Source organism: Coffea eugenioides, chromosome 5 (assembly GCF_003713205.1).
Source record: "Coffea eugenioides isolate CCC68of chromosome 5, Ceug_1.0, whole genome shotgun sequence".
Taxonomy (NCBI): Eukaryota; Viridiplantae; Streptophyta; class Magnoliopsida; order Gentianales; family Rubiaceae; genus Coffea; species Coffea eugenioides.
In genome coordinates, this window is record NC_040039.1 from 67,910 (window position 1) to 88,816 (window position 20,907).

At 34.6% G+C, this 20,907-nt stretch overlaps 1 protein-coding gene, 1 long non-coding RNA gene and 1 other non-coding gene across 3 annotated transcripts; 2 read left to right on the plus strand and 1 right to left on the minus strand.

Annotated features, from left to right (window-relative positions):
• Positions 1-1,713: 1,713 nt before the first annotated feature.
• Positions 1,714-1,820, plus strand: LOC113772617. Its single transcript, XR_003468587.1, has one exon. It is a non-coding gene; the product is annotated as a small nucleolar RNA R71 (small nucleolar RNA).
• Positions 1,821-7,254: 5,434 nt separating this feature from the next.
• LOC113772052 lies at positions 7,255-11,460 on the minus strand. The gene is made up of 5 exons (XR_003468463.1): positions 11,246-11,460; positions 8,813-8,856; positions 8,343-8,399; positions 7,881-8,021; positions 7,255-7,514 (listed from the first exon to the last, which is right to left on the minus strand). It is a non-coding gene; the product is annotated as an uncharacterized LOC113772052 (long non-coding RNA).
• Positions 11,461-17,933: 6,473 nt separating this feature from the next.
• Positions 17,934-18,401, plus strand: LOC113770222 (acidic endochitinase-like). Its single transcript, XM_027314628.1, has 2 exons — positions 17,934-17,938; positions 18,059-18,401. The coding sequence occupies exons 1-2, from the start codon at positions 17,934-17,936 to the stop codon at positions 18,399-18,401; spliced, it is 348 nt and encodes a 115-aa protein (XP_027170429.1).
• Positions 18,402-20,907: the final 2,506 nt, after the last annotated feature.

Sequence of the window (20,907 nt, forward strand, 5' to 3'; positions counted from 1 at the left end):
ATACTTGGTCAATTCTTGAATCTTTTCACAATCTCCTTCTTGCATACCTAAACTCATTAAACAATACTCAAGAGGATCGAAGTCAAAATTAATTTGGCTCATCTCTTGGGTTAGTTTATCAATTGTACCAATGGAATAAGCATGATTGGTGAAAGAAGGGTATTTTTTCATTTTATTCAAATTAAATTCAACCTCTTCTCACCTACTTGAAATTTAAGCTTGCCATTTTTAACATCAATAATAGTACCAGCAGTAGCTAGAAAAGGTCTACCTAGAATAATTAGTATAGATATATCTTCTTCCATATCTAAAACCACAAAATCCTTTAGAATGATAAATTTTTGAACTTTTATCAATAAATTCTCCAACACACCTAATGGATATCTAATAGACCTATCTGCTAGTTGCAAAGTAATATTAGTGCGTTTAAACTCATGCAAACCCAATTGTCTAGCTACCATAAAAGGTATTAATGATACACTCGCATCAAGATCACACAATGCTTTAGAAAAATCAATGTTACCTATGGTGCAAGGTATAGAAAAATTTCCTGGATCCTTCAATTTCGGTGGTAGCTTATTTTGTATGATTACGCTACACTCCTCCGTTAATGCTATTATTTCGCAGTCCTCCAGCTTTTTCTTCTGAGTCATGATTTCCTTGAGAAATTTTGCATATGAGGGAATCTGTAAAATAGCATTGGCAAAAGGAATGTTAATATGCAATTGTTTGAAAATTTTAACAAAATTTTCAAAATCTTTATCAAACTTATTCTGCTTGAGTCTTTGAGGAAATGGAACCACAGGAGGTATCGGAATGGTAGCGGAAGATGATGGTTGACTTTCTCTTGATTTCTCCCAGCTATTTTCCTCCATTATCGCCTCTTGGTTCTTCTTTTTTTCTTCTTGTTTTTCACTCTCACCTTTCTCAACTTCTACCACGAAGAGTAATCTTCTAATTGTTTACCACTATGAAGAGTAATGGCCTTAACATGCTGCTTGGGATTAACCTCCATTTTGCTAGGTAGTTCTCCTTGATTTCTATTGTTCAAGGAACTTGCAATTTGGCCAATTTGAACTTCTACATTCCTGTACATCGTAGTAAGTTGGTCCAATTTTCCTTCTACTCGCTCAAATCTGTCCAAAGTCACCTTTGCGAGTTTTTCCACCGCAATCTCCCGACCAGGTTTGGTTTCAACTTATGGTTGCCTTGGTTGGAATCCCGGTGGATTGGTTGGCCTTAGTTGATTGCCTTGGTCTTTCCATCCAAAATTTGGATGATTTCTCCATCCCAGATTATAAGTGTTCGACTAGGGGGTTATTTTGAGCATTACGATTTTAATTGTTGGCAAATTGTACCTGCTCAGAATCCACATATTCATTAGCATCATGTTCACCTCTACATATACAGCAATAAGCTACATGTGCATTAGATGAGTTTGGATCAACTCCACCTTGTCTACTTAGCAATTTCATCACATTATTCATTTGAGCACTCAGCATATTGAGTGTCTATTTCTATCATACCTACATGACGTCTTGTATTACCTCTCTCATTGGTCCATTGGTAGTTATTTGCGGCCATTTCTTCTATCAAATATTGAGTTTCTTGGGGTGATTTACCCATTAAAGCTCCACTTGCAGCTGCATCAATCATAGTTTTAGTAGAAAAAATAAATTATTATAGAAGGTTTGTATGATTAGCCAATCGGGTAGTCCATGATGTGGACATTTCCGAAGCAAATCTCTAAATCTTTCCCATGCCTCATATAATGATTCACTCTTTAGTTGACTAAAACTAGTAATATCCATTCTTAATTTAGCAATTTTACCCAGTGAAAAATATTTGTTCAGAAATGCTTTTGATAAATCATCCCACGTGGAAAAAGTGTTAGGAGCATGAGAGTGCAACCAGATTTTTGCCTTATCTCTTAAAGAAAATGGGAACAACCTTAACCTTATAGCATCATCACTAACTTCATTCATTTTAATGGTATCACATATTTCCAAGAATGTAGCTAAGTATGAATTAGGATCTCTACTGCATTACCTCCAAATTGAGATTGTTGAACCATTTGAATAAGTGATGGTTTAATCTCAAAATTATTAGCATTTACCGTAGACCTTGCTATACTTGTTTGAGACCCTTGTGTTCCCGGTAGAGCAAAATCTCATAGAACTCGCCTATTTGCTTCATTTTCGGCCATCTTTTCCTCAAATGGTAGCTCTATTAAGGTTTTCTCTATCGATTGCTAAACCTCTTGTTCCTCTTGCTGTGGTGTATGCCTCCTTTGTCTACGTAATGTCCTCTCAATTTTTGGATCGAAAGGTGCTACTTCTCGAGATGTCCGGTGCATATACTACAAACAGAAATAAGAGAGATTATGCAACTTTTATTTATCAAAAACTGATTAAAAAGTAAAATTAGCTATAGATAGCTTAACTAAAAAATAAAGATGTCTAAATTAATAGAGATGATTAGGCCCTAATATGGCCGCTCCCCAGTAACGGCGCCAAAAACTTAACGAATTTTTACTACAAGTGCAAGTTAAATCCGAATTTATACCCGTTTGACTGCAAGTATACAGGCCAAAATCGTAATGTAGGGTATGTATCGGGTCGATCCCACGAGAAGCAATTTAAACAATTACTAGATCCCAATTTACTCTATTATTCAGACTCACAATATATTTGAGTAGAAAATTCAGAATTAAATCTGACTACAATCTTTTTACTATCTAAAATCCTTAGCTAGATAATTGCAATATTACAAATGGAGAAAAATTCACCAAATACTTGAATCTAAGGATGTAGATTCCACTTATGACACAAATGATCCAAATGAATGAATTTAACACTTGTTACTACTCTTATTTAACCAGGGATTTATTTCCAAAATTGCCAAAACTTCATTCTCATGATAAAATTGGTCTAAAACAGCTTAGTTTTCCCTAATCTCTTGGTGAAAACTGAAACTGCTCTTGTTCATGCATGAAATGCAGATTTAATCCACTTGAGTGTAATTCTATTCTCATGAATTAACAGCTCAAACTCTACTCATATTATTCCATTATTTTTACCATTTCTCAATGCATAATAACAACTATAAACCTGCTATTGGTGATCAAACAACAACAAGTAATCAAGCATACACAAGTAGACAAATTAATACAAGATACAACAAGTATAAATCACATTCAATTCATATCATTTGGCCATAAGTTTCATCTACTCCCTAGATATAGAAATTTTAGCTACTCATTGATGATATAATAATCAAACTTATAACTTCATTAATGGAAAACATCTCAGTTTACAAGAAAAATAAAGAAAAGCTTAGCTAAGTAATGGTGAAGCTCTCCAAGAATCTACTATGTCTTGTACTAGATGATTACAAGATGAAGCTTCCAAGTATTCCTGCAAAATTTCCTAGCTAGAGAGAGTTTTGCTGTCAGAAAATCTGGTTACGTATGATCCTCCTGACCTCCCCAATGTCTATGCATAAAAGCTGGTTCAAAACTCCTTTTTCTTGGTCAAATTTTCCACCCTTTGATTCGCAAATCTGAAATTTGTTAAAATAGTCAATAACCAATGTTTTTTACTTGAAAATAAGTCACATTTCTTACCCTTTTGTTTTCTGAAGCATGTGCACCGAATTCCCTTACTACTTATGGCTGGACAGTAGTATGAATACAAGAGAAATGGCTGAGCAAATTGTAGATTTTCGGCTACAAAACGCGGCATCAACTCGCGTTTTGTCAACTTGCGTTTTCAACTTGGCCTTGCTTCAACAACAATTTTCTCTATGATGAAGGCCGAACTAGCTTTTGTGTAAAACACAAACGTTGTAGCCCTTTGCGTTATCTTTTCAATGCTTCAAGAATCATCCAAATCGGAGTTTAGTAGCCTGAGATATGGTCTAAATACTATTACCTGATCAAACTCCTGTTTCATTCTCGACCATAGAATGTAGCTTTTGTATTTCAACGTTTTGCCCATGAAAGCAGTAGAATTGGATTTTGATGTCTTCATACGAATTGTAGGTAATCTTTCTTAGCTTTAAAATGGTATAAATATCACCTCAATCTGATATGTGTAGCTCCAGATATAGTCAAAATACCGAAGAGTGTCAAAACTGTCTTGAACAGCATTTCTTCACTTAAACGTTTTTCACCTTATTTCTTCTTTACCACTTGAATTCATCACCAATTATCTACTTTTCACCTCACTTGACATCCTTTGGTGATTGAATCATTAATCCTGCATGAAAATGAAGTTTTTACCATTAAAATAAAAAGAAATGCAATATTGGCCACTTTTACCAAAAATGTATATTTTTACTAAAACCTAGTTATTTTAGTTATAAAACTAAATAATGAAACCAGAATTAACTACTAAAATGCACTAAAAAATACGTAAAATAAACCCTTATCACTAGGTACATGTTGACTTTCATTGATGCTTATTCAAGGAAAGTTTGGATCTATTTTCTTAAGTATAAAAATGATGTTTTCCTAACTTTCAAGCAATGAAAGTTTTGATTGAAAAATAAATAGGAAAACTTATTAAGCAGTTGAGAACAGATAATGGCATGAAATTTTGTGAAAATGAATTTGATAGATTCTGCAAAAATGAAGGAATTGTTCAGCATCGCACTGTCAGAATGACGCCTCAAGAAAATGGTGTGGCCGAACGTATGAACAAAACGCTTTTGGAGAGAGCAAGATGTATGATCTCCAATGCAGGGTTGACAAACGACTTTTGGGCAGAGGCGATCAATATGGCCTGTTAGATTGTCAACCGTTCTCCTTCTGCATCTCTTGATTTCAAAATTCCTGAGGAAGTTTGGTCAGGTACTCCTGCTGATTACTCCAATTTAAAAGCTTTTGGGTGCCCAGCATACATGCATGTTAATGATGAAAAATTGGAGTCTAGAGATAAAAAGTGCATTTTTCTTAGGTATGCTTCTGGGGTAAAAGGATACAGATTATGGTGTCCTGATCCCAAATCTCCAAAATTTGTGATTAGTAGAGATGTTACTTTTGATGAATTGTCTATGTTATTTTTCAAGAAGGAGTCTTCTAGTCCTTGTACTACTGATAGTACACAGAAGCAGGTGGAGCTTGATATTGGCAGTTCTGGTCCTTCTCAAACTAAATCTTCTACTCAGCATGTGCCAGTAGATGCACTTGAATCTGCTGTTGAAGATAATTTAGAAAAAGAGGAGTATTTCATAGCCAGAGATAGACCAAGGAGAGACATTCGACCACTACAAAGATATGCAAATTTAGTTACATATGTTTTGCCTGTTGCAGAAGAAACTGATGCAGTTGGTGAGCCTTCCACCTATTTACAAGCAGTTTCTTGTGATGATTCTGCAAAGTGGTTGATTGCGATGAATAAAAAAATTAAATCTCTTCATTAGAATGAAACTTGGGTTCTTGTAAAACCGCCGATAGATATAGAAAATTGTTGGATGTAAGTGGGTCTTCAAGAAAAAGAAAGGTATTTCAGGGGTTGAAGATGCAAAGTATAAAGCATGATTGGTTGCAAAGGACTATAGTCAGGTGCAAGGTGTTGATTTTAATGAAATATTTTCACTTGTTGTTAAACATAGCTCTATTCGTGTTTTGCTCGCTTTAGTTGTCATGTGTGATTTGGAGTTAGAGCAGCTTGATGTTAAGACAGCTTTCTTGCATGGTGAATTTGAAGAACAAATTTATATGAAGCAACCCCAGAGTTTTGAGATTGAAGGTAAGGAAGACCATGTTTGCTTGTTGAAGAAATCCTTATATGGATTGAAGCATTCTCCAAAACAATGGTATAAAAGGTTTGATTCCGTTATGTTGGGTCATGGTTATTCAAGGAGCATGTACGATAGTTGTGTTTACTTCCGGAAGTTAAATGATGGTTTTTTCATTTACTTATTGTTATATGTTGATGACATGCTTATTGCTGCCAAGAATTTGTCAGAAATTCACACTTTGAAACTACAGTTAAGTAGTGAATTTGAAATGAAAGATTTGGGAGCAGCTAAGAAAATTCTTGGTATGGATATCAAGCGAGATCGAGGAGTAGGGAAGTTGTTCTTGACCCAGAAAAATTACATTGAGAAAGTCTTGGAGCGTTTTGGCATGAAAGATGCTAAACCAGTATCTACTCCTCTTGCTAGCCATTTTCGGCTATCTGTTGCTCAATCACCACAATCAGATGAAGAGAAAGATTATATGGCACGGGTTTCTTATTCCAGTGCAGTCGGCAGTGTTATGTATGTAATGGTTTGTACTCGTCCAAATATCTCACATGCAGTCAGTATTGTTAGCCGATATATGTCTTGCTCTGGTAAAACACATTGGCAGGGTGTGAAGTGGATTCTTAGATACTTGCGAGGTACTTCAAATGCATGTTTGGAGTTTGGAATAAATAATAACTCTTTGGTTGGTTTTGTAGACTCAAACTACGCTGGGGATCTTGACAGGAGAAGATCATTTGCAGGCTATGTATTTTGCATTGGTGGTTGTGCTGTCAGTTGGAAAGTTACTCTACAACTTGTCGTAGCTTTGTCTACTACAAAAGCAGAATATATGGCTGTGATCGAGGCAATCAAAGAAGTCTTGTGGTTGAAGAGTTTGTTTAGCGAGTTTAGTCTACATCAAGATGTTACTGTTATTCACTGTGATAGTCAAAGTGCCATACACTTGACTAAAGATCAGATGTATCATAAGACACTACAAGAAAATTGCGTTTCTGTGACAGGCGAAAGTCGTCACTAAAAATTCAGAAGTCGTCACAAAAAAAGTCAGTGACGACTTTTACTGCTGTCACAGAGCTGTCACTAGTTCTATGTCACAAAAGGGGGTCCATGTGACGACTATTGAAAGTCGTCACAAACGATTTCACTTTTGTGATGACTCTTGTCGTCACTCATTGTTGTACATTGTGTGACGACTTTTATTGTCACTAAGCTGGCTAAATTCTTGTCATAGTCAACCCTTGGAGTTGTCACATTATGCTTCCGTTCAGTGACGACTTTTATTGTCATTGTTTTCCATCCATAAAAAGTGACGACTTTCTGGTGTCACTAGTGAAACTTGTTGGCAGTGACAACTTTTTTATTGTCATTTATTTTTTTGTAAAAAGCAATAATCTAATGTTAATTACGCAACATAGCTGCCAACAATCACAAAACGTTCATTGAGTAGCAAGGAGAAAAAAAAAGCCAACATACGAAAAGAAAGCCAACATTCATTTCCAATAGAAGATCAACCCAAATACATATATATATAAATGTTGCCTCAAATGAGTCATAAACCATGCACCATCCAAAATAAGCCATTCAGTTACAATACTAGTGATTTCCCATCCACAATAGAGAGTAGTAAAGTTCTATACAAAAATATGAGCACGATTCCCATCTAGAACAAAACATGAGCACGATAGGCCTTGTAGTCTTCAATTCAAAAACCATCTTCACAGCAATGACTGGCTTCTTCTTCTTGGGAATCGTGTTAGAACCTACACGTTACCAAAATTGAAGCAATGAGCACTGGTGTTAAAACTGGAACTACACTTCTAGATAGGCACCATATTATAAACACTAGATGGGGGAACTTGCAGGTGGGATCTCAAAGCACGTGTTTATAATGAAGCATGTATCTTGAGCGCATAAAGCCTAGTAATGAAAGTAGTAACTTAGACACACGAAGTTACTTAGCTACCTATCCAGTATCATGGAAGCAGAAAATACACACTCAATTCAACATCGAAGGGACACCATGAAAAAGCTGCTACATGTTGGCGTTAAAAAAAAATCACGACAAGATAAATTAAAGACTGGGTTCACAAAAAAGTTTTAGGAAAAATATCAATATATTCACAAACCTGTCCTAGAAGCAGTTCAGCCATTACACAACCAACAGACCACATGTCAATTGCAGTAGTATACTCAGTCGCCCCAAATATCAACTCTAGAGCTCTATAGTAACAAGAGCATATATAAGATATATTTGGTTCACCAGGCACCTGCAAAATGAAATGCAGTCTTAGCGAACAGTGTATGATCAAGGGCCAATTCTTGATTACTTAACATCAACTAATTCCAGCTAATTGTAAACTTAAACGATGCTTTGAGATGTTCTTTTAGCTTTTGGGTTCCCGATAGTTTCTTTTATGCTGGAAGAGGTCAATTCTGAGAAACAGCCTCGAGGTACCTCTGGAAAACAGCTTTTGATTTCAAGACAAACTACCTCTTCAAAAATTTGAACTGCTTCTTTTGAACAGCTTAAAAGAGGCTAAATGAGAACGAGAAATAGGTGCCAAAATATCAGGAGAAGCACAACATACCAACATTTTTGCACTTCCAAAATCACATATCTTCAGCTGATGAGTATGGGGATTGACCTGCAGTATGGTTTTCATTGTCAAACTTCAAAGTTCAGAGTTTAAAATAGCAATATGAAAGAAACAAATTAGAGAGTTTAAGCCCACGTCTATCACCTAGGCCGTGCAAAGATATAAACTCCTGAATACATGAGGTACTAAATCCTCAAAACTGCTAATCATGTTCTATACTTGGTTGGGTAAGAATTTAGAACACAAACCAGTCAGAGTACTCTGCACAAAACATGAGGGGAAAACAAGTGCTATTGCACAGTTCTAAGCAAGATGTTACTACAATTTCACCAACAAATGAAGACTATTGAATTAAATGACCCCCATCTAGATTAATACTAGCTTTAAAGAGGAGATAAAAATAAAAGCCCCCCATCTAGATTAATACTAGCTTTAAAGAGGAGATAAAAATAAAAGCTCACCAATAGATTTTGAGGTTTAATATCCCGGTGGCATACACCAATTCCTAGATATAGACACATCAGCCTTTAGTACAAAATACTTTTCTAATATCAAACTAAAGAGAATAATTTGTTAACTAGCCTTTTCAAACATTAAGGCTACAAGTCATATGAAAAGCAGCCATAAAAGTAATATGAAAATTCATATGAAAAGCCATGAAATCAGTATCATATATCAAGAAAAGTAATATGTAAAGCAGCCACGAAATGAACATGAAATTAACCATGAAAGCAGTTTCCTAAAATCCAAAAAAGCCATATGTAAAGCAGCCATGAAATTAACCATGAAATCAATAGAAATTAAAGAGGAGAGACTTCAACAAATGCACTAGCAATCAACAAATGTTAATACCAACAAATGCACTAGCAATCACTTGGTGCAAGTTGGAACTGCAACAACTGCATAATCCCTATTCTTTTTGCTTCCTTTCTGTTTCTCTCTATTTGTCATTTTCTATTTTCAGGGACTTTGGTTAGGGAATTAAAGGCCCCATTAGAGAGGGGATTTGGTTACACTTATGAGAGAATCTAATTAATACAGACTGGATGTATTAACCATATATATAAAATAGACCATTTTTTTATTAGAATTTGTTCTTTTCGGTTTTTGACCATCTATAAGACTATGAAATGAAAGATAACCACCCCTGAATGTATTATATATATAAACTAGAGAACTTTTATCATACATTGTAAAAAATTTTGGATTTACCTTTAGTCTTTGCAATTTTTACGAAACAATGGCTTTCTCCAGTGGCTCCAAAAGTTTTAATAACCATTTCTTTTTATTTTTTTGGTCCTATGGGGGAAAGAATAAACCATTCTTTACAGCCATATAAACCCAAAAGGTCTAAAGAAAAAGCAAAATTTCTGTTCACTGGCATTCTAACATCTTGATAACAAAAAATTGAATAATCAAGTTAAGAGAATAGAATAGCAAAGAATTTATTCCTTTTTCTCTGTTTTGCTGTGGTATATATTAAAACTTTGCTGTTATATATTTCATATAAAATGTCATGCAGTTCTTTTTCTTACCTTTTTCAGAGCAGTTTGAAAATCATGTGCCATATTTTGAGTCTTGGTTCCAATAAAAAGAGGAAAAAAATTCCTTTTTGTAGTTAAAAATAATTGAGAATTAATGACGTAGCTGCAATTTCAGCACCTGAACTTCAACATGTTATGTTATCCTTTGTTTCTACATTCATTTATTGATGATTGAATATTATCTACTGTTGCTATAAACTCACAAAAGAAAAAAAAATACAATTAATCTGCTGAGATGGAAAAGAAATTGCTCCAGTATTTAGTTTTAGGGTGAAAATGATAATTATTAAATGGATACACTTGATGGAAATTTGTTCATCTTTCATTTGAGTCAATTTTATTTTGAACTTTTCCCCTCTAAAAATATCCCTCCATGTAGTAACATCTTCTCAGGTTCTTTCTTCTTTATATTTTCTCCCTCCCAGATAAAATTAAAAGATGTTAAAGCTAGATACCTCTACGATGTTATGGAACAAAGTCAATAAAAGAAGAACTGTACACAGAAATTTCTCAAGATACAAACAGAAAATGCAACATTTCAGAAGCCCAAATTGCCTCAGATAATGGCAAGGAAATGAAGCCTTTCGGGGGTAGGACAGAAGCCATTGGATAATGAGCAAACAAAAACAGGGGAAAATTAAAATGTAGGTTCGAAAATGGCAAGGAAATGAAGAACAAAGGGGGAATACAGATATGAAAATCTTAACTATTACAAAAGATTAACCATTGTATGACTAACACACATTGCACAACAACATATTAACGGCAATTGAAACCCCAAAACAGTTTTCTGGCCAGTTCCCAAACGTGCAAAATTCTAGTAAAGTGCATGCTTGATTACCAGAGAGAGAGAGAGAGAGAGAGAGAGAGAGAGAACCAGAGAGTAAATTACATGGTATGGCATAAAGTACATTTAAAACAGCCAAATAAATTAGGCAAATCAGTCAAGTTCTCTTCCCCTTAAGGAAGCAATTAAATGGCACGACAAATTGTTTAATTTCTCTTTCATCCAACCAAATTAATGCTGTCAAAAAATGTTCGCATTTCATAGCTCCTCAAAGAAAGCCGGTTCTGACCATCCTAATCACAAAAAGGTTCCATCAAAATATAAAGCAAGCAATTTTTGGTTTAATCAGTCCAAATTTCTCGAAAACAGGGAAAAAATCCACAAAAGAAAAAAAAATTCTTGGATGAACCCTTGTCATTGTTCATACTCCATATCGCAAGTGTTTCGGATGCGATTTGGCCAAGAGTATTACCTTCCCCACTGCTAATTAACAATCTAGTTCATAAATTAGTCTTTACAATAGAAGGCTGAGCAGCTTTTGAAAGCAAAAAAAAAACACATACCGCACAATTAGCTGAAGAGGGGGTCGGAGAAAAGTCTAAGCTGAAGTCGCGGAACGAGGAGGGAGCTTGGAAGTGTTCTGACTTCGCTTCTTCGGCGAGCTTGACCTGAAGATTGGCACTCGTCAATGGTGCTTTAGAGGAGCATTTTACGGAAGCAGAAGGTGTTTGAGATCCAGAGTTTTTCGGTGTTCACCATAGGAAGGAAAGATTGAGAATGAAATTTGTCCAAGTGTTGGAAGAGAGAAGCGGCGAGACTTTTGTTTGTCTGTGAACAACCAAAAACGACGTCGTTTTGTAGAAATTTCAGCCACCCGCCTCGCGCCTCTTTCAGATTTCAGACTGGCGCTCTTTTTTTTTTGGCATCTAAGCACGTCTTTGAGATTCCAGGATTCACGCCTTTAGCTTCATACATCTTTTTTCTTTTTATTTTCCTTGGTCAAATTTTTTTTTCCAGGTTTCTTTTTTCATACTTAATCTCTTTTTTTTTTCCTTAATCTCATCTATAAATATCAAATAAATTATTTGATATTGGTTTCTTTTTTGTGCATGTATATATATATATATGTGTGCTTGTTTGTGTCTATATACATCTTTTTGGGTTTGGACAACTCAATATACAAATTATTTAAGAAATTACCTTACAATAAAACTTACACAATAAAACATGTTTCAAAAATTTAACATGCATAGAATTGCTTATATACAGTATAGCACTTCTTACTCATGCTTATCCTACTCTTTGTCTATTACTTAGTTTTTATAATAAATTAAAAGAAACATGTAATCAAATATTCTGTTAAATGTGTTACAACTCTCAATCTTATTGCACGACAGATATTTTACTGAATAATTTTAATTTCGTATATACCCATTCCATATGAAAATAATTATTACTTATGATGTATTATACGTTATACTAATCTTTCACAGTGCTAACATTAGACTACAAATTATATTCAATTACACTTTTTCAAATTATTTCAGTTATTGATTTTTGGGGGTTGTTATAAGTAATAATAAACAATTCATGAAAAAATTTTTATGCTCAGACATGTCTATTATGTCAACTTAGCAAAAATTACAAATATCTAAAACTAGTTTGTTATTATATCATTTGCATTTTGCTAATACGTAATGAATAGGGGCTAAATTATAAAATTAGGGTGTCATATCTTCTGTGCTTTTGCTCATATAAAAGAATTGGGGGCTAAATAATAAAATTAGGGTGCCATAGTAGAATTAGTGAAATTTGATGAAAATACTATAGAATTGCTTATATACAGTATAGCACTTCTTACTCATGCTATCCTACTCTTTGTCTCTTACTTAGTTTTTATAATAAATTAAAAGAAACATGTAATCAAATATTCTGTTAAATGTGTTACAACTCTCAATCTTATTACACGACAGATATTTTACTGAATAATTTTAATTTCATATATACCCATTCCATATGAAAATAATTATTACTTATGATGTATTACACGTTATACTAATCTTTCACAGTGCTAACATTAGACTACAAATTATATTCAATTACACTTTTTCAAATTATTTCAGTTATTGATTTTTGGGGGTTGTTATAAGTAATAATAAACAATTCGTGAAAAAAATTTTATGCTCAGACATGTCTATTATGTCAACTTAGCAAAAATTACAAATATCTAAAAATAGTTTGTTATTATATCATTTGCATTTTGCTAATACGTAATGAATAGGGGCTAAATTATAATATTAGGGTGTCATATCTTCGGTGCTTTTGCTAATATAAAAGAATTGGGGGCTAAAAAATAAAATTAGGGTGTCATAGTAGAATTAGTGAAAGTTGATGAAAATACTGTAGTATACAGTGATGCAAAAAGTTGTCACAAAATTGGAATCGGGTAGACTTTCAATGACAACAAGTTATGTTGTCACTGTAGAGAGACCGTTTGTGACGACTTTACTTGAGTTGTCATAAATTCATTTCCCACGGCATCAAATGAGATGCGCGCCAACTATTTCGTGACGAGTTGAGAATGACAACTTCCAATGTTGTCACTGATTATGCTTGTGCTGTACTCATCTGTGATGACACCTAATGTCGTCACTGAATTAGGTTATCTGTGACAAGATTTTTGTTGTCACATAAATTTTTGTCACTGAAAAGCATATTTCTTGTAGTGAGAGGACGAACCACATTGATGTGAAGTATCACTTCATTTGGGATATCATTGTTGAGGGAAAAGTCTTTATTCAGAAAATCAATACCAAGGACAATTCAGCCGATATGTTTACAAAACATCTTCCAGTTTACAAGTTCAAGCTGTGCTTGGATTTGGTTGGTGTTCGTTATTTGTGATATGGCCCGTTGGGGCTTATATGGAAAAGATGGAGCAAGTTTATAATCTCTCGATGTTGGGGACTCATCAAGGTGGAGATTTGTTAACCGATGCTTTTCTTCGTCCCACATTGAAGCCAACAGCAGAAAGCTCCCTTTGGTGAGCCTATAAATAGAAGAGATTATTGAAGGTTTTAAGCGCACCACTCAAGAGAGTATTATATAGGATATTAGTTTCTTGGGTCATCTAACCCATTTGTAGTCAAATATTTTAGGCTCTCTTATTTTGAATTTAGGAATATTTCCTAAACCTTTTGTCAGTGTTATTTTGGCTTAGGAACCGCTTTCCTATGGCTTTTGTATTTCTTCTTTATAGTAGAAATATTGCTCCTCCCTCGCCCGTGGACATAGGTCAATTTGATCGAACCACGTAAATTTCTGTGTCTTTTATTTTGCTTTGTTATTTGTTTTTATTGGGTTGCCACAACCCTTTTATATGGTCGATTTTACCACCTAAATATTATATGGCTAGTGTCTACCGCCTAAGCAGTATATGGTCGGTTATACCGCCTACTTTGTTCTAACTTTAATTTGTTTATTTTTGGGTCAGTCCTAACAATAATTTTATTGGAGATGTTTGCACAACTAAAACAGCGTATACTTTGTTCGGAATGGATTTTTGTTTAGGGCTATATTTGTTCTTTGGGTAGTGTGACATACATCAAAAAGAACTAAAAGAATTTAATTTCTAAGCACCAGGAGATTATGATAGCTATTAGATTTTCATTGAAGGTGAAGTCATGATGCCAAGTAAGAAAAACTGCACCTAATAGAGTCAATGTCAGGGTCATACACAGAAGGACCCAATGCCGATAAAATTAGAAAGCTGCAATATTGCTTTCGGTGAAAAGTTGTAGCGCTTGTAGGATATGTTGCATTATGAGCTGCATAAAAGTCATCCATGTAGGCAAAAGAAAGCCAGTACTTCTCACAGACTTGGGGTATTTTCGTTTTATTCGTTTATGCTGGTGGACAAGTTGTCAAGGTCCAATTTAACAGTTTAAATAACTTGGGAATTGTGAGTCGGATTTTCTTTTCACCGGATTTCCTTTTTTTTTTGTGCAAAATGTAAATTTTCTATTTAAATAGGAATGAAATTGTGACAAAGAGGAAATACAATTCCAGTATTACACCTATATAACTCTATTACATATTCAATACGCTAACAAGCTGGAAAACATTAAGGCAAAAATTGGCATATCCACGCACCATTCTACAGTCAATTGCCAATTCAACTTTGATTTCCTAACATCATGCCAAGAATGTGTAGCAAACCGCACATTATGCGCGATTGCGCATTGATGATACGAGGCTAATTGGTGCTGAATGTCTCATTGTTGCTATTATAGATTGCCATTCTTGGCATCGCAGCCTTGGACCAAAAACAATAAGAGTTCAAATATTATAAGAGCTGTGCTCTGGAGTTTATGGTGCATGTTTGATTTGACTGAGTGTTTGAGACTCAATAAAAAGTCATTTTGGTGTCTACTCTTGAGTGTTTTCATTTGAGTACATACTGACTGCTGCTCCCTTCTTCTCGATTTGTTTGTTAGATCGCATTTTGGTCAACATTAAACGTCTTATCACCTAAAAACTTATGTTTTCAAATTCGGACCGGGTGTCGACTCGACCGAGCTCAGGGGTCAGAGATCAATAGGTTCGACTGGGTTCGATCGAGGCCCAACCGGATGATATCATCATGATATCATAAATATATATTAAATATATAAAACCTGAAATACCATGAAAAGTATATACATTTTGGTGTTTTTCTTTTTCCTACACATTTCCTACATATCATACCCATGAAGTAAAACCAACTTTGAAAACTCAAACAATACAATCCAAAGAATAACTTCACAAATGAAGAACAATAACCTCCAAATCTATTCAAACTAACAAACTAAACTAAATAGAAAACTAATACATGTTAAAATCTAAAGACAATGAAAAGTACACCTCTATTTGTATATTCATCAACTTCCTCAAGTTGAAATACTGTAATAACTTGTTTCAATCTGAAACTTCGGCGCAACAACATCATCTAAAAGAACAAAAACAGAACAAATTGAAGTATAATCAGTTTTGTTCAGTTGAAAACATATCATAGTATTTATTTAGGTATTCACATATTAAGCTTCCATACATTGAGTTATTCAAGAATTTTCTAGGCCCAATATATACATTTTAGTTCTTTTTCTTAGAATTCATATGTCTCAAATTATTGCAAAATATAATCTCTGGCAAGTTCTTACTTCTTACATGCGAAGTTTAATCTAAAATACGGATGCCAAAAATGAAAAAACACTAATACAAAACTTGATTCCCAAATAGTAGTATGAATTATTACTATTCTGCTTCTTGTATTGATGCCTGTTTTTAACTACTACTAGTATGAAAACAAATAATGTGAGTACATAGAGTCGATCTCCAAGACCAAAGCAGATGCCAATTAACACTTTTATACTTGCAATAAATAAAAATGAAAAAAAAAGACAAATGAAGAGAAAGAAACTTACCTTAGCGAGATGAAGTCACTGGCGTAGAAGATGAGGCTACTGTCATGTCTCCATAGAGTGAGGAGGAAAATTGGATGAGGAGGAAAAAGGAAAGTAGGCTGTGATTTTCGTGGTGACGGCTAGTGCGAATATGATGGGAAGAATCAAGAATTAGGGCTGGTCGGTTGAAAAATCAAGCAAAATGAGAAAATAGAAATTAACCCGATTTGCATTGGTTTGCACGGTTCAGCCCGATTTTTAACCGGGTTTGACCAAACTTTTTCCAATGGGTTATTTGGAATAACTCGGACCGGATACCTGATCGGTTTCCAGTTCGACCGGTCGAACCGGCCGGCCCAATTCGAGTCTGAAAACACAGCTAAAAACATTGGACAAGGAGATCTGCTCAACATGCCAACATTCCCCTGTTCATTTGGTGGTGAGAATTCAAAAGTTTTTAGGTACACTTGAAAAGAAAGCAATGGTTGGCCAGTGTGTTTTTCCTAGATGTGCATTTTTATGTGGTTAATAAAAATTAAAAAAATATAAATTGACAATTTTTACACACGCTCCTACTTCACTATTAATTCTTATTATAACTACATCGTTTTATGTATACTGACACAAGTGATGAAATATATTATAACCCATGTCAATTTTATAAAAATATAGTAATTAAAATATAAACTAATGGAGAGATCAATGGAGAAAATTCCAATGAAGAGGAGAAGCCAGATGCAAAGTTATTCACAAAATATAGTAACTTCATTCCATAATGAAATCTCTGTTTTCTCTAGTACTCAGAATCCTCCTTCGTCCTGCAACATCTTGAGGGATGATATCTAACAAACTCATAACATGTAGGGCGAACAACGGCTGGATATCACAAATCAGAGGCATGATAACGAGAGAACTAGTTGAGGAAATCAAAATGTGAGTAATTTTACAAAAATACAAATCGCATATGAAGGATTGGTCCCAAAATTTTGTGGAAGCACAATAATTTAAGATGGGCTGGTCCCAGAATTTTTGGGGGGTACGTGGATGTTAGAGCCAATGTACGCCACTGTTGGAAGAAGGAAGAAGGAAGAAGGTTTTTTTTTAGACCAATTCATCATCAATTTTGATTTACATGTTTCAACCAATGGTCAACTTTCTTCGGCAGTTATGTAATTGACCCAACCTTGTTAATTGCCAGCCTAGAAGGACAATCCTTAGAATTTGATTAACAGCTTATCTTGACTTAGAAAATACAATAGTTAAATATTGAGGTTCACCTAATCTATAGGTTCATCTGTGGACCTTGTAATCAATTGGAGAGTCTTGTTGAAGTCATATATGTTGACATAACTAGCATTAGATTATAGAGAAAATCGATGTGGCTATATAGTCCACAAGTAGTCTGGGAAATTGAGTCTACCAAAATATCTTTCGAACCCATTTAGATTGAGTTGCTCTGGTCCTTGAAATTAACCTTTCTCCATCCAGCAAACGCCAACGGATAAGGTTTTTGTGTACAGAAATAATACCATTCACATTATTGTGTACAGATGTTTGAGTTTTCTAGATGCTGAACATCCACTTGAGATAAACTCATCTATAACATGGCCAATCATTGTGCAGCTAAACTCACCAAAGGAAAGCTGCAAAAATTACTGAAAAGAAAAGAAAAAAGAATGGCTGTCTCTTTGCAACCACTGTTCTTAGCAATAACACTCCTGTTGATGGCTTCTCTGATTGGGTCCTTCGAAGCTGCTGGAATTTCCACCTAGTGGGGCCGAAGCGGTACAGAAGGACGATTGATAGATTTATGGCGTAAAACAAAAGTTGACTACGCCAATATTGCCTTTCTGGAAAATTTTGGCGGTCGCCAAACACCTCAATTGAACTTATCTCAATGTTGTGCGCCGAGTGATTGTCCACAACTGAGTTCAGAGATAGAAGATTGCCAGAACCAAAGCATCCAACTGTTAATTTCTCTCGCAGGACAACCGAACCTCTTACTTCCATCGATGATGCTCGTGAAGTGGCTTCCTCTCTCTGGAACAGTTTCATAGGTGGTTATTCAGACTCTCATCCATTAGGCAAAGCTGTTTTAGATGGTGTAGAGTTTCATATCCATAGGGGAAACCCGGCATCCTTGGATGATCTTGCTCGGGCACTATTGGAATACAATATCCTGGGGAAGAAGCAGATGTACTTAGCTGCTGCACCGCAATGTCCTCTGCCTGTTCATGCTCTTGACGCTGTTATCAGAATTCAGAACTGGCTTTCTTGATTACGATTGGGTGGAATATTTTGACAACCCGTCTTGTCAGTGTAGGCCAGGCGATACCAGTGCTCTCTTCCGGAGTTGGGATGATTGGGCTTCGTATCCAGGCGTTAATACATTATTCTTGGCACTACCTATATCCCCTCGTGTCGCACCTGAGGGCAGTTACATCCCACATCATGTGCTAATTCGTGACGTTCTTCCCTTTGTGAGGAAGTATTTCAATTACAGAGGAGTCATAATTTTTCCCTACCTTCATCACTCCGTAACTTTCAGTGAAATAATCAGTGCTTATGTTATTAACAAGTTCTATGCTGCTATCTGAACAGTTCCTCTCGTTTTTCTACAGAGATGAAATGCAGTCCTGGTTGCTCATGCCAGCGACAAAAATGATAAATAAATAATGGGTTGTCAATTCCTAGATTAAATAAAACTGTTGGTGATGAAGCGCAATTGTGTTTGATTTTGAATTTGTGTCTGTTCTTCAGCAAAACAAAGTGCAAAAATTATGGTTGGTTCTAATTTTCCCTTGTTCTTCAGGGTTAAAAAAAAAAGGAGTTGGAGAAGAAAAGAAGATGCAAAAGCTACTAGATGAAAACCTATTTCCATATTGATTGTTGAACACCTAAATTGAAGAAACCTATGCTCTAAAAAACAAAAGAACTAAAAATTCTTGTTTCAATTTTTCTTTGTGTGTCCTAAGTATCATTAGATATATATTTGTTCTCCAATACAAATATATTCAAATTGGAGCTTTGGTCACAACTTTTTCTACGATGGCCCAAAACTTGTTACAGGAATATAGACATGGTGACAACATTTGGTGGTGTCATAGATAAGACCAGCCATGTCTTCATTGACGATCTCAGGTGAAAGCTAAAAGTCATATCAATGACAATGTTGTCATTATTGGTGTTGCAATGAGGACAACAACTGAAGTAATCACTGCTAATAGGCTGGGGATTTATTTAGTGACAACATTTGGTCATCACAAATAGTCATTCTAGTTCAATGACAATAGAACTGTTACTGTCTAGGAGATTATTTTTTTTGCTTTATTAATTTACTATGGGGATATGATTGTTGTGAATTGATTAGCATTGATTTTATATACTTTTGTATGGCCATTTATGTGTGTTTAAGTTTGTCTTTTCTCATTTTGGAGTTAAATGTTTAGGTTTCTAGTCAAAAAGTTGCATTTTGTGGTTAAAGTAAGAAAATTGCATTTCTACGAATTTAAGATGTTAAAACTTCATATTTTTATAGATTTATTGATTAAATCATCAAATGGAGAGAATTGAGCCTTTGGTCACGAACTCTTTCTATGATGGCCCAAAACTTCTTACAGAAATATAAACATAGTGATGACATTTGGTGTTGTCACAGATAAGACCAGCCATGTCTTCAATGATGATCTTGGTGTCGTTATGTTATGTCATTGTTGTCACTAAAAGTCATATTAGTGGCCACATTGTCATTATTTGTGTTGCAATAATGACAACAACTGAAGTCATCGCTACTAATAGGCTAGGGATTTCTTTAGTGACAACATTTGGTCATCACAAATAGTCATTCCAGTTTAATGACAATAGAGCTGTCATTGTCTAGGAGAGGATTTTTTCCCTTATTAATTCATTATGGGGATATGATTTGTGAATTGATAAATGTTGATTTTATATATTTTTGTATGACCATTTATGTGTGTTTAAGTTTGTCTTTTCTCATTTTGGAGTTAAATGTTTAGGTTTCTAGTCAAAAGTTGCATTTTGTGGTTAAAGTAAGAAAATTGCATTTCTACGAATTTAAGATGTTAAAACTTCATATTTTTATAGATTTATTGATTAAATCATCAAATGGAGAGAATTGAGCCTTTGGTCACAACTCTTTCTATGATGGCCCAAAACTTCTTACAGAAATATAAACATAGTGACGACATTTGGTTTTGTCATAGATAAGACCAGCCATGTCTTCAATGATGATCTTGGTGTTGTTATGTTATGTCATTATTGTCACTAAAAGTCATATTAGTGGCCACATTGTCATTATTTGTGTTGCAATAATGACAACAACTGAAGTCATCACTACTAATAGGTTGGGAATTTCTTTAGTGACAACATTTGGTCATCACAAATAGTTCTAGTTTAATGACAATAGAGCTGTCATTGTCTAGGAGAGGATTTTTTTCCCATATTAATTCACTATGGGGATGTGATTATTGTGAATTGATAAGTGTTGATTTTATATACTTTTGTATGGCCATTTATGTGTGTTTAAGTTTGTCTTTTCTCATTTTGGAGCTAAATGTTTAGGTTTCTAGTCAAAAAGTTGCATTTTGTGGTTAAAGTAAGAAAATTGTATTTCTATGAATTTAAGATGTTAAAACTTCATATTTTTATAGATTTATTGATTAAATCATCAAATGGAGAGAATTGAGCCTTTGGTCACAACTTTTTCTATGATGGTCCAAAACTTGTCACAGAAATATAAACGTAGTGACGATATTTGGTGTTGT